Source organism: Cryptomeria japonica, chromosome 2, assembly GCF_030272615.1.
Source record: "Cryptomeria japonica chromosome 2, Sugi_1.0, whole genome shotgun sequence".
NCBI lineage: Eukaryota > Viridiplantae > Streptophyta > Pinopsida > Cupressales > Cupressaceae > Cryptomeria > Cryptomeria japonica.
In genome coordinates, this window is record NC_081406.1 from 3,038,302 (window position 1) to 3,053,169 (window position 14,868).

At 40.7% G+C, this 14,868-nt stretch overlaps 1 protein-coding gene across 2 annotated transcripts in view; it reads left to right on the forward strand.

Annotated features, from left to right (window-relative positions):
- The window catches only part of LOC131058621 (gamma-glutamyl peptidase 5), a 101,942-nt gene that overhangs the window by 38,618 nt on the left and 48,456 nt on the right, over nt 1-14,868 (forward strand). For both annotated transcript variants that reach the window (XM_057992356.2, XM_057992357.2), the window contains exon 2: nt 10,533-10,688. In XM_057992356.2, the coding sequence (XP_057848339.2) occupies nt 10,533-10,688 (156 nt within the window). The remainder of the gene's footprint in view (nt 1-10,532; nt 10,689-14,868) is intronic.

The window sequence follows — 14,868 nt, forward strand, 5'->3', positions numbered from 1 at the left end:
TCGTCATCCCTCCTGTAGGGTACCTCTTGTACTACTGGGTCTTCCTGGATCTCCTTGTCTTGACCAATGGTCCAATGTCCTCTCGTGGCATATCCTAGCATGTTGATCCCAATCACAGGTTTATTTCTTTCCTTGTAGATTTTAACTTGGAACCGTTCACGGGGTCCCTGATCGGATTGTTATCCAGAGTTGCTAGTTTCATTGATCTGTTACTGCCGACCTCTCTGATTTTATAGGGCACGAGCCACCAGACCTTGAACTTCCCTGGTCGAAGTTCATTCCGACCGTTATACTTCAAAACTAATTGTCCCAGTCGGAAATTGGCTTTCCGTAGATGCTGGTCGTGCCAATGCTTCCACCGATGTTGTGCCACCTCAGTCGCCCATTGTGCCATCAGTCTCCGTTCATCCAGCTTTACCAACCCATCCAGCCTTGCATTCATGCTTTCGGTGTCCCCTAATCGATTTTCTACCACCACCCGAAGGCTTGGCATGGTGTACTCGGCTGGTACCACTGCCTCCTGGCCGTACATGAGTTGGAACGGTGTATGCTCGGTAGTGACTTTGTATGTTGTATGGTAGGCCCATAGCACGGCTGGTAGTCTTTCCTCCCAATCCTCTTGTTCCACCCCACATGACTTGTAAATTATTGATACCAACACTTTGTTGGTTGCCTCTGCCTGGCCATTAGCACGGGGATAGTACGGGCTGGATAGGTTATGGAATATTTTAAATTCCACGGTCATGGTACGGATTACCTGATTGATGAAGTGCACTCCTCTGTCACTAGTGATTCAAAGTGGTATCCCGTACTTGGTGACAATATGTTCGTACAAGAACCGTGTCGTACTCAAAGCTGTGTTATCGGGCAAGGCCTTTGCTTCTCCCCACTTAGTGAGGTATTCTGTGGCTACCACAATGTACTTGCACCGGTGCAGGCTACTTGGTTTCAAAGGTCCCACAAAGTCCAGACCCCATCGTTCGAATAGTTCTTGCGGCTGGGAAGGAAAGAGAGGCATGAAGTCCCTCTTGAGAGGTTTTCCGGCTCGTTGATAGGTGTCGCATCTGATCACCCACTCTTGGGCGTCTATGTGTAGAGTTGGCCACCATAGCCCTACCAGGAGCACTTTCCTGGCGGTTGCATCTGGTCCCATATGTCCACCTGCCAATCCGTTGTGTGCCTCCTTTAGTACATCGTGAACTTCCTCCTCCATGACACACCTCCTCAGGATTTGGTCGGGGCCCATCTTGTATAGGAGTCCATTAATTAGTTGGAAGGTTTTGCTCTTTAGTGCCAATTTCCTTCTTTCCCCTGGAGGCATCTCACTTGGAAATGTGGAAGTAGATAGGTACTGCCCTATCTTTTCATACCAGGTTGGCAGTATTGCAATTTGGAACAAGTGGGCATCTGGGAAATCTTCGTTCACTCCCTCGGTCGGTTCTCCTGATCTGATCCTTGATAGCTGATCTGCTATCACGTGGGATTTTCCTGGCCGTACGACAATGGTGAAGGTGAATTCTTGTAAAAGCAGTAGCCACCGACTTCCCCTCCCTTGGATGATTGGTTTATTCACTAGGTACATTAGCACCTTGTGGTCCACATAAAATGTGAACGGTGTGGCCAACAAGTAGTGTCAGAACTTCTGAACTGCATACACCATCCCTAGTGCCTCTCGTTTCGTTGTGCTATAGTTTCTTTCTGCTTTTGACAGTAGTCGACTTGCGAAGAAAACAGAATGGTCTAGTCCTTGTGCCCCTACCTGGGCGAGGGTAGCACCAATGGCAAAGTTGGAGGCGTCCACGTGCATGTGAAATTCTTTGTTCCAGTCTGGGTATACCAATATCGGTGCACTCACTAGTCGGTCTTTTAATTGCGTGAAGGCTTCTTCTTGCTCCGTACCCCATACAAACGGCTCTCCCTTGTCAACTTGTCTAATGGCCATGACACCTGCGCAAAGCCCTTGATGAACCTCCGGTAGTAGCCTACGTGGCCGAGGAATGATTTCACCCTTGTTACGCTCGTTGGACTTTCTATGTTGACAATTACTCCTATCTTGTCTGGGTCTGTCTTCAATCCTTCCTTATAGACGATGTGGCCCAGGAGTTTCCCTTGTTGTACCATAAATCTGCACTTCTTTGGGTTCAGAGCTAGCCTAGCCTTCCGACATCTCTCCATGCACTCTCCCAAGGCCTTCAAATGAGTGTCCCGATCGCTGAAAATCGACCAGTCATCCAGGAATGCTCTGAAATTTCCTATTGACATCTTGTCAAAAATGTGCAGAATTATTCGCTGGAAGGTTGCGGGCGTGTTGCATAGCCCGAAGGGCATCTGGTTATAGGCGTACACTCCTTCCTCCACCACAAATGTGGTCTTCAGCTTATCTTCTTCCGCGATACTTATCTGGTTGTACCCGGAGAATCCATCTAGGAATGTGTACATCTCGTGCCTGATGACTTCTTCTAGAATACTGTCAGTGAATGGGATTGGGAATGGATCCTTTATGGTTACTGCATTTAGGTACCTGAAGTCCACACATATCCTTATCTGATTAGCTTCTTTTTTAAGGGAGATGACTATTGGGGAAACCCAGTCACTTGTCTCCACTTTGAATATGATCCTTGCTTCTAGCATTTTGTTGATCTCCTCATTGACTCTGGCTGCGTAGTTTTTGTTCATCCTATACAGCCTCCTTCGTACCGGTTGGGCTCCTGGTACAAGGGTTATGCAATGTACGCACAGCTCTTGCGGTACTCCTTTCAAGTCTTTGTAGGTCCAGGCGAAAACATCTTATATTCCAGAAATATGTTGAAGGCTGCTACCTTCAGTACTGGGTTCCAGTCATCTCCTACCAGTATCATCTGAGGTACTGCTTCGTTGCCTAGATTAATCTTCTCCACATCTTGTTCCTCATACTTGATGGGTTTATCCCTGTCAAACTGGTGTGCTGGCATGCCATCCACTCTTGCCATTCCTTCGTGATATCTACCATACTCTGGGGGAAAGGATTGTTCCTCCGTCTCCCCGCTTGATTCTCCTAACTCACATATTTGCAGCATGTGACATTCCGGGTGGAAGACCTCATAGTCCTCCATTTGCCAATGAAAAAGTCCTACCATCGAACTGGCTCCATCCTCCGAACACCCGTCTAACTCCAGTACTCCTTCGTCGGGTTCTTTCCTGCCTCTGCCTCCTTTAGAGCCCCACTCCCATCGATTGGAATCTTCTGAATCGGAGTCTGATGACGCAAGCTCTTCACTGATGGACTGGTTCCTGAGATCAATTACATACTTATGACCGTCACTCTCGATTGAGAGCGTATTCCTTTTCCAGTTGTGATTAGCTTTGGCCACGATCAACCACCCCCTTCCTAGAAGAGCGTCGTACGCTTTCCTTTCCATCGGAATGACTACAAAATCCAGGATGAACTGCTGCGTCCCAATTACCACCTTTTGTGCCATGGGGGTGCCGAGGGGTTTGATACCGTGTTGGTCGGCACCGACCAGGTGGAAGGTTGGTGGCTAGAGGGTAGGCTTGCCAAGGCTTCGCCAAGTTCCCTCCGGTAGTACGTTGACTCCGGACCCTCCATTAACGATGGTGTTAGTAAGCTGCTGCCCCATTATATCCATCTCTACTACTGCTGGTTTCCGCCCAGCGCCCACCGCGAGTAGCATAGGATTCATGGCATCCGTACCAGGTTCCTTCCTTGGGTCCGTACTACATGGGTCCGCCACCGTTTGGTGTTCCTGTCTAGGGGTAGTGTCCATGGTTATATTTGTCAAAGCCATCCTTGTCTGTGGCATGGTCTGCAGAAGGTCGTACACCCGTACAGGTATTGTGGTTTGTAACATCTGCTTGATGATAATTTTTTCTGGTTCCGACCGGACCGACGTATCGGCGGCCAGGTGCGAGGCCCTCCGTTCTCCAGCCATCGCCTACTGGATATCTGCCCTTGCCTCCCGAAGTCTTTCTTTTTCTGTGCGAGGGTCCGCGTACATGGCTTTCTTATTTTGCAACCTTGTGATTGCCAATACGTCTTCCTTTGATCCCTCTACATCGAGCATGTTCACCCCTTTTTGCTTTGGGCAATCTATGTCCTCGTGATTCCCTGGACCGCACCATCTGCACAACAAACTTCCTACATCACCTCCGTTTTGGCATTCTCGGGCAAAGTGACCCCATTCATTGCACTTCCTGCACTGAATCATGGGTCGCCCCTTCTCATCGTATTGAATTCTACTCCTTGGTGTGTTATTATTGGATCTGTTGTTCCCCCGTCGATTGTTTTTGTATCCTCTAGGTGAGGTATCAGGGTTTGTTGTTGGCCTTGGAGGTGTTGCTAGTGGTGTGGTTTGGTCGAGTTGGGCATAGAGCACTTGTGTGCTCCATGCCTTCAAGTTGTACGGGCATTCCTTGGTGGAATGTCCTGTTATTTGACAGATGTCACAGAAGATTTTTTGGGGACAACCTCCTTTAGTGTGCCCTTCGGTCTTGCAGTCAGTACACCATGGTTCTTTTCCTTCCCTACCACTTTCTTTGTCACCTTTTAACTCCTTCATCATCCTCATCATATCTTTGTGGAGTGCTTGCATTGTTTTTGATCCTCCGTCGCTGTCGTTGTCCGTACTGTCACTATCGCTGCTCAGTCGCTCCCCTCGGGATGTCTTGTTTTCACTTTCAATATCCATGGCACGATTGTATGCTTCATCGTACGATGGCGGAGGTACTACTTTCATCATCCTTCTCAGGGATGGTACCAATCCTTCCATGAACCATCGCTTCTTGAGGCCATCCACCGGCTGGTTCTCCATTTTGTTCAGTAGTTCCCTCAGTCGTCTGTTATATGTGCGTACACTTTCGTTTTTTCCTTGTTTGGTGTTGTAAATTTCCGCCACAATCTCGTTGTCGTCCCGTAGGAGTTTGAATTCTCCCTCGAAGGCCTTCTTCAGATTGCTCCAAGATGTTTTATGCTGCGCATCAAGGTCTGTGTACCAGTCAATCGCTATTCCTCGCAAGGTGGCTGGAAATGCCTTCACCCAGTAGTCTCGGTCGTCTTGGCCATTTGCTTCCCAAATGGTAATGCATGTCTTGCAATGCCGTACGGGATCTTTTGATCCGTTGCCCATGAATTTTGGAAGTTTTTGTTTCTCCGGGGTGTGTGCCATCGTTCTTTTCTGTGCGGTTTTATGTAGTGCCTGGAAATGGCTATATGCCGAGAAGGTACTATGTGTCCGGGTGGTGCCGTACGCTCCTGGTCTGGTTGGGTCCCTGCCAACTGAGCTTTGGTCACCTTCACTTCTATAGTCCCTCCTTCCTGGGGTTTCCGAGTCCGATGTTCCTATTTTGATGCCTTCTGACAACGACAAGTTTTTAATGCTGGACAATGTTGCTTCGAAAGTAGTGGCGATTTCCTTGTGCAGGTCTCATACCGCCTCCTCTCCTTGTTCGGAAAATTCCGATTGGGTGCTTTGTGATTTGGTTCCAGAGTCTTCTTCACTTGACATCGAGTGTGGGGCCTGGTCGGCGAGATCTTCCTCCGCTACATCTGGAAGTGGCAAGTTCTTGGCGACCTCGGCCAACTCCTTCCACATACACGGTTTTTGCCTCTCCCGACTACGACTCCGACTCACACTCCGACTTTTGTTGTGTTTCTCCGGACTCCTTGAGTCGGCAACCTCTCTTAGTCGCCGTCTCCTGTTGGCCTGTTCTTTTATGCGGAGGGATCACCGTACAGTTCCCTCGTTTACTCCTTCGGTAGCAGTGGTACGTCTGTCTTTGTTCGGCCGTAGGGGCATCAAGTGCCAGAATTATGGCGCTGACTGGCCTCCCTCTCCTCTTCCTCCCTACGACTCCGTTCCTCGTACCGTCGGAGAACTTGTTGCCGCCGAAGTTCCTTTGCTGTTTCTTCTCTTTGGTTTTGTCGTGCAATCAAGTTTCTGGCAAGTAACCTTGGAATGCTCCCGAGGAGGTCAAAGACGGGGGTGCTGACGGTGAGTTCACCACGTACCGTGCCTTCCGTACTGTGTGACCGACACGTCCCACAACTCTAGCAAGTCCGCCGTCAACTGATCCTCTTGTACCTCTTCCGCGGTATTTTCCTCGTATGTGTCGCTGTCCACGACAATTAATTGCTGGTCGAACGGCCGATCCATTAATTGCTTCCTCCTGCCGCCATAGTTATCTCCAGGTTCGTTCAGGCAGCGGCGCCAAAATGTTTAGCCCTAAAGGTATGGTGGTGGATAATCAATAACCCAGTAGTACCTGCATATACTAAGCATTCATAGAACAGAATAATTGTACATCACAACACGAATGATAGATGATAATAATCAGACTAGAAAGTTATATCTTTATTCCAATGTCTCCAATTGTCCATACATGATCCCCCTGCTGAGGTTCCAACCAAACAATATATAGACCCGACGGTTGGCCAAGTTGCCAACCGTCACCAACTCCCAACTACCTGACGGGAACCTCTCGGCAATAGCAAAACATAAACACACATAACACACTTATAATTATTTTTCGTACTAACATACGTTTTTACCCCTAACAACGTGCAACCCAAGCTCGAAGAGAATGAAGAAGAGATGATGAATCTCCTACAGTTTTCATTCCGTGTTGGTGTCTCAATGCTTTAGACGATGATCTCCTTTGCGGAGAAGACATTCCTGTTCATCCATTGCCCATCAATGAAGAGGAAAGATTCATTGATGAAGTGAGAGTTATGATAACTATTGGACAATCTTGTACAACTATAACAGATGGTGAAGCAACCCCAAGTGAACTCTTGCAAGTATCTTCTTCTCTGTCAAAAACAGAGACAATTACTCTTGAAGATATCAATGAACTTTCAGTGAGTTGTGCAATTGATAAGAAAGTTAGAGATCAGCTCCAAGGGAAAGAAGAATCATCAAACATCAACTCTTTATCACACATATAACCTGAGTACAAATATTACAAATTTCATGAAGGGCATGATGAAGAGGAATCATTGGGACAAGAGGACATAAAAGGTTATGCGACTGTTGATGAACTTGCTGAAGATGAAAGCTATGAAGACATATCAACGAATATCCCTGTCTCAATGGAACTGCAATCTGTGCCTTATGGATCATTCAAGGTTCAAAGCAATCCTCTTTTTGAATCTTTGGATCAAGAATACAACCCTATCTTGGAGGATATTTTTGGGAATTGTAGCAATAATCAAACAAGGAATGAGGTAATTGGTGATGTAATAAAGGAGTTCAATGTGGTTAGTAATGATTTGTATTCTCATGATGCCTATAGCCTGAGTTGGTGCTCAAAAGATTCAAACAATGATTCTCTCTGTGGTCAAGGTGTCTCACCACAATCCTTTATTTTCAGACGAATGTGTTTCTACAAATAATTCCCAAGACAGAAATGTGCTATTTTCTTCATTTTCATATTTCATGGAGAAAGAATTTTCTGAAATCCTCATGATTAAAGAAGAAAGTATTCTAGTAAAGGATGACCCAATGCTCTTGGAATCCAGTATTCAAAAATCAGATTTGACATTTGCATCGTCACAAATTTCTCCATAACTGATAACATTACAAATTTACTCTTTATCTTCTTTAAATTTGGACATAATCAATGAAATGTGCTGAATTATAAACACAAGACATAAGCATTTTCCCTGTTTCTGAGATGGGTAAGGGCAAGGCAGTTTTGTAAAAACACAATAAATTAGGTAGTGACCCAGAATAGACAGGGAACTGCCCCATTATAAGCATTATGGAAAATTCACAGGCTTGCACGCAGGTGGCAAAAGATTATTAGATAGGGTAGGCACAACAATTGTCATGAAAAACTAGTGATCCTTTTTCTGGGGAATGTATTTTTGTGTTTATCCCTCCTCTTTTCTATATTTCCCATTATTCTTTCTTGTTTCCATTTTGATTGAGATGCCTTTTCTGCTTTTGGTTAAAAGCATACCCCTAAAAAAACCTAATTCTATTATACAAGGGAGCTGCCCCTCTGAAATGTAGAGGAAGATTGTTAACTCAAGAGTGATGCCTCCAACAGTTGGGAAATTTGTTGCTGCCTGTTGAGCGAGTCAAGGCTGTTTTGCAGCAAAATATCAAAGTGACAAATCTGTTCAACAAAGTTAACAAATCAGCCTCCAATGATTGGTTGGAAAAGGAATGAGTGATTATATTGTGTATACATAGAAAAATAGATGCAACTCAAAAGAAGCTGAAAGTTTTTTGATCAAATCTGATTGCACACAAGTGATCCATAGTTCTTTGTTCAAACTCTCATATAGCATAAAGTATCATAAGGATGAGAATGATTGCATGCAACAACAAATAATGCAAGAAAAAAAATAGTTTTTTTCTTCTAACAGATAGTAAAACACATTCATTTTATGAAGTAAACCATACATTTCCCATTAAAAGAAAAATGCTATTTCTCATGAAACTTGTGTGCATTCCATTAACAAAAAAGATGAAAACATACAAGCATGCTACAAAGAGACAAAAATTTCTGCCTTCCAAGGCTTTGGAGAGGAGGCTCCTTACTTTCGTTTTTTTCTCTTATAGCTCAGATTACAACAAGAATTTTGGGACTAGACTGTTACAGTGTCTCTTTAACTTCTCTTGGTGGTGCGACAACAACACTTTAGTTTCATGCCCATTCATCTTATTTTAGTCTTTTTCCGTAATAACCATTTTATTATTTGATTTTATTCTTTACCTCTCGTTTGACTTTGTATTTTCCTCACTTTTCATTCATCAACTTAGGATTTGAAAAATCTTACTGCTCTAAACAAACCTGTAGATGTTTTTATAATGCTACATATTTAAGATATTTTCTTGAGCATCATATACCAAAAATATCTTTAAGAATCAAGAGCCCATTATCATTCATTTACAGCCTAAGTTTCAATATGATCCAACAACAAATAGCCATCGGACATGAGTAACAATCTTGGCAGTTGAGACAGTCTTCAACTTCTTTCCTTCCCATTCTATGATTGGACACCACATGGTATTAACTTGGTTTCCCAATTGTTCCTTCCCTTCGTGTATCATGATTCATGGCCCACTGGCCATAGGATCAGATCTTCTGGATAATCAACAATGGGCTTGGATCTTAGATGTTGACAGCTTCAAATCTCCTTAAAGCAACGATTGGCTGCTACATGGCATTAACTTTTTTTTGCATTTGTTACTTCCATTTTGTTCATTGTGGCTCTTTGGCTGTAATATCAACACTCTAAATAATTGATGGTGGTAATAAATCCTGGAGGCTAACAACTTCACATATTTCTTAAAGCAACAATAGGCCAGCATGTGTACACGCTATCATTTTATCAATATATTTTTCCTTCCATTTTAAGTTGTTGCGGTACACAAGATACTTCATTTATTATAAAACCTTTTATTGTAGAAGATTTAAGATTACTACTCTTAACATCCTCAATTTTTGATCAAAACAAATCAATTGGAACTTTAGGAGGGGTCAAACCTCATTTCTTTTTCAAATCTTCAATTGGAACTTTAGCAAGGGCTGCTTGATCTACCTTTTCAATGCAGACTAATCAACATCAGGGAAATGTAGGAGGTGTCAAATCTCGTTTCTTTCTCAAATCTCCAATTGTTAAACATGTGGCAAGAGCCTTCGGATTTGATCTACCTTTGCAATAAACAACACATTGAATCATCATTGAGGACCTGCCAACTGTAGGATCAAATGCAATCAATGAGAAGTCAATTAATGCACTTTCCATTTGTTATTATCATTAAGGCTGACTATTCATAGGATCAAACGAAATCATTGGTTGGCATTATTCCAGATCTTGATCAAGGCAGAGTTTGCCAATTTATGTGTAGGAAACAGTATTTGGACATCCAAGGTAAATCCTTATAAAAATATAAAATTGAAGCTCATGCCCTATGGTGAAGTGTTTATACACTAAATAAACATGGAGGTTATACAGAAATATATAAACCCTGAGTTGAAGCAACAAATAGGAGGGTTGTCACAAAAATTTCAACATAGATTTAAAAGAAAATTGCTTGCTGATATGAAGATAAATAAGATCCTTGCTTCATTGTGAATCATTGTAATTGGATGCCAAGTGGTAAAGGTAATGGTAAACAGGTTTTCTAATTACCCTTTCTTTATTGATTGATTCTTATCATCTCAATAGAGCAGCTGAGAGACAACATGCTCGATTTGAATATTTACCAAAGTTGATTTTCTTAGTTCAATGTTGTTAATTGTGATAAAGAAATAATATGATCTGTCATCTCCAAGTAGGCAGTTATCCCAAAGACCAAAAATGTTTTTAATTGAAGCTTGAACTATATAAATTGATTTTAGCTGCAGACTTAAAGGTGACACACCATGACAAGAATTCGATGTGTAAATCAAAATTGATAGTTTGCATAGATAATTTCAATTATAACATGCCATTGTGAAATAAATGCATTGTTGATCAAGCCATTCTTATCAGGGTGGACATTAGATATTGATGATATTGGACAATTGTGATTTTTGAACAGGTTCTTTGTCGTGCTTTAGGTGGTAAAACTGGAAGAGCTTCAGTAGGATGGGAGCTTGGGTTGAAAGATATTACATTGAATACTGATTTGGTGTGGAAATTATATGGTCTGAAGATTCCTTCAGTTTTGAAAGTTATTGAGTCACATCAAGATCAGGTGCGTTTGTTCCATCACTTAAATAAGTGATTCTGTAATTAACTGCCAGCAGATGTTAGATTTTTCAAATCTGAAATTGATGCTATATCTCTCATAAACATTCTATATATCAAGAAGGATGAAGTGATGGACATTAATATGCACATATCGTTTTAGTTTTGTGAGGAATGGGGAGGAGGGTGTTTATCTTACGGGGATAAGTTATTTGTACCTTAAAGACTAAGTTGCTGGTTCGGGTTTAGATTCGGGGATCTGGTTTGACTAAATTTTTTTCTGGGAGTTTGGGTTCGTTAGTACAAAAAACATGTAAAATCCATATATATATATAGAAAGTGTATAAAAATATATTAATATTTATAAGCTTAGTTAATATATTTTATAAGATTAACAAAACTAATATATAATATAGTAATGAAATTATAAAAACTGTAATATTAATGAATAATAAAAATTAATATATATAATATATAATATCACATTAAAACTATAAAATAAAATTAATATTAATAAATAATAATATTAATATATAATATAGTATTAAGAAATTTAATATATAATCTAAATATATTATAGTTTAATAATAATATTAATTATTAAACTATAATATATTATAGTTTGTTGCGGCAGAAAGAAAAGAAATGGAAATTTGTCACAAATTCTGTTTGGTATGCACGGGTTCAATCTGGATTCATCCAGGATGAAACAACTTCTTTTTTCCCACACCCTGTCCACACCCACTAGTGAACCAGACGAGGATCCAAACTGGGTCCAAACTGGACCCAGATCTGGCAGGCTAGGGGGCGAACCCTGCAACTTAGCTTAAATACAACCTAACTTAAAGGAAGGGAAGTGGAGTGGCAAGGAAGATGTTTATGTTATGGATATAAGTTATTTGTACCTCACCTATTCTGTGTTGAGCCCAAATTTTTTCATGAGAGCAATCCACAAACTAGCTATAAGATGAGTCTGCTTAATTATTTAAAGAACAGCTATAGAATCCCATTACACAATTAAAGGAAACAAGGAATAGAAAGTAAAGTTTTTCTATATATTGTGAATAGAATATTTTAAATTTGAGTATATTTAATATTTCCATGGACTAAAATTAAAGATGAATTCTATTGAAAAACCGGTGAAAAATTATAGGGAAAGTATATGCATAGTGTGTACAACTCTGATTAATAGAACATCTGATTGACCATTTTAATCTGAAATAAAACTTGGAAAGTATGTAACCACAAATAGAAAAGAACAAACACATAACATAGAATTTACGTGGAGAAACCTTTTTGGGAAAATACTTCACCACCAAAGAGATACCAAGCTTGTATTAATAATAAACAAATCACTACAACAATGCAATCCACAATATCTTCTTTAGTCCATGTAATATCACCCCTATTTGTTTTTGAAAATTATATACAAATGAAACTCATACAAAATATGCAAAGAGAACACCTGGCTCTAATAGTTCTGATATTGAATGTTTTTCAGGTCACATACACATTATTACATGCTCTTTTGGTGGATGAACAATACCCAAGGTACATTCAACACATGGGTTGAGAAATACATGAAAACAATATGAAAAATACCTCATAATGACGACAAATCTGAAGGTTGCAGGTCTGATACAAATCTTCTAAGGGCTGCTCAATGCAATGGAGCCAATCAACACCACCCAACACTCTTCCAACTCACCAACCACATCCGCCAATAGACTGTTCTGAGGTTGTCCCACTGAAATATCACCTTCAAACCCCTAGGAAATGGACTGATAATATGCAGTTAGGTATGCAACATCAAACTGAGTTGGTTTTCAGGTCTGGAACAGCTATTAAAGACTGTCCCAAAGTGGTAGAGTCTCACAAAGGGACCCCAAACACCAAAAAAAACTATCGCCAAAGGAATCAAACATTGAGCTCCACGTCCAAACGCTCCTATCCAGCAAGCTTTTTTTGACTTCAAATGGAAGTGATTGGTGCAGATAGGACTCACACCCAGCTAGGGAACAAGTACGGCCTGACAATATGGAAGGCCACCCCTAGAAAAATTAGACTTTTCAAAAGGATCCTCCTGACTACCGGAAATGTTATTGCCCAACCATTAGAAAGCCATTGGAATATGCCCATGAAATTTTATCAAACCCTCCAGCCTTGGCATGGAAAAATGAGGGTACAGCCTTGCACAGGGAAATGTATGGCCAGAACAAATAACTCCTGCATTCCACCCTTAAAATGCCCGAAAACCAACAAACAACAATCTCTTAGAAATACAATCAATTTACACTGAAAATCTTCATTTTTTCTGAAACCTCAAAATTCCATGAAAATAAGTGTGGTTTTGTGTGAAAACACCGATCCAGCTAGGATGGGTCTCTCACCATTGAAACTAGTAAATATTGATGATATTTTTCATCCTCTATCAACTCTTGGAAGAACTCAATGTTCACTCTGACAACATCTCTATATATGTGCAACTTTGAATAATGAAAATGAGAGCTAAAACCAATTTATATAGAGTTGGAGGGAAAAAGGCGGATTTAAAATTAAAATTAATTCATTTCCTCAAAAAGGCCTCTTTAACATTTAAAAACAACTTAAGTCCTGTTGAAAATGTTGTCATTGATGTCAAAGAGCGTAATTGCTGCCACCACAATGCTGCTATCAAAGAAGAAATCATACATAGCGATGAGAAATTGTTAAGGTGAAAGGCCACTAAACTGCACCATTCCAATGTGATGGTAAATCGATGTTATATTAAACAATGGAGACGAATTCTTTGTAAATAGAAAAGTACAAGATGATGTTTCTAAATGAAACAATCGTTAACTGAATGCGAAAATAAAAACTTACTACTAAGACTAGACTCACTAAAGATGACCATAAGAAACATTACATTATTAGTTCAATACCCTCCCTTAATGGTCATCGTCCTAATAACCCTATAGAAGACAATTTGTAGGTGTTTTGATCACAAACACAAGGAAGGCTGCCCTTTCTCTTCAGAACACTTGGCAATTGCTAGACTCTCCTTGGTTCTGCAGAATGTTAATGATCAACATAACCGGAAACCTTCCAACCTGATGTTGGGAAAACAAAAAACTGTTCCTCCCTGTAGCCAGAGACACCGAGAACAACTTCTCAAACTGAAACCACGATTTTGAGGAAAAAACGACAAACCCTCCAAAGAGGAACAAACACAATTTTGTCAAAAACTGCAAAAACTTTTGCAGATGAGCACTGAGCACCGTTCGCTCCAGCAACTCCAAAACAGATTGCAAGATACCGCGTTTGCAGATGTTCGCCCCAACAACTCCAGGTGCGACCCAAACATAGTACAACAAAGCACGATTTTTGTGGAAAACACTGTCAACCCCTAAAATTGGAACCCTCCAAAAGAGAATTCACGATTTTCAAGGACAAAATCGACAAACCCTAAAACTTGGATTTACAAATCATCATTTTTTGTGGAAAAAAATTGTAAAAAACCTAAAACAAGAACTCATGTCATAAATTTTGAGGAAAAAATTATAAATTTTTATAGATAATTTTTTTTAGGACAAAAAATTAGAAAAACCTACCACTAAAAAATTATAAACCTAGACAACCAAAAGCCCACGCTAACTTTGTGAATTTTAAATGATAGAAAAATTATAACCCCAAAATAATTTTTTAAGGGGAAAAAAATATAAACCCTAGAATAATTTTTTAAGGGAAAAAAATTATACACCCAATGAATAATTTTTTAAGGAAAAAAATTATAAAAACCTAGATATAATTTTTTAATCCCCCCAAACCCTAGCATGCCGAAAAAAACTTCCATGGATCCTGAGAAGAAAAACGCAGGTTTTCTGTTGTTGCCACTAAAAGAGAATGGCAAAAAACGTGAATAAAGTGGCGTCTGAATAAGCGCGGGCCGTAAAGACTGATGAAAACCCCAGATTGCTGTTAAAAAAAATGTCCTCCGCACAAAACATCGCCTAAAATTTCACGGCGAACACAAAAAATGATTCGAAATCGCTGGCAGGGCCATCTGTGGTTACGCAAAAAACTAGAAGGCCGCGGAAAATGAAACGCGCAAGTGAAATAAGGGTCGCTTTGGATCGAAACTCCAGTCGTAGAAAATATTGAGCTCCTCACCAAAAAAAAACGTAGAGATCCCCATGAACACTACCTCG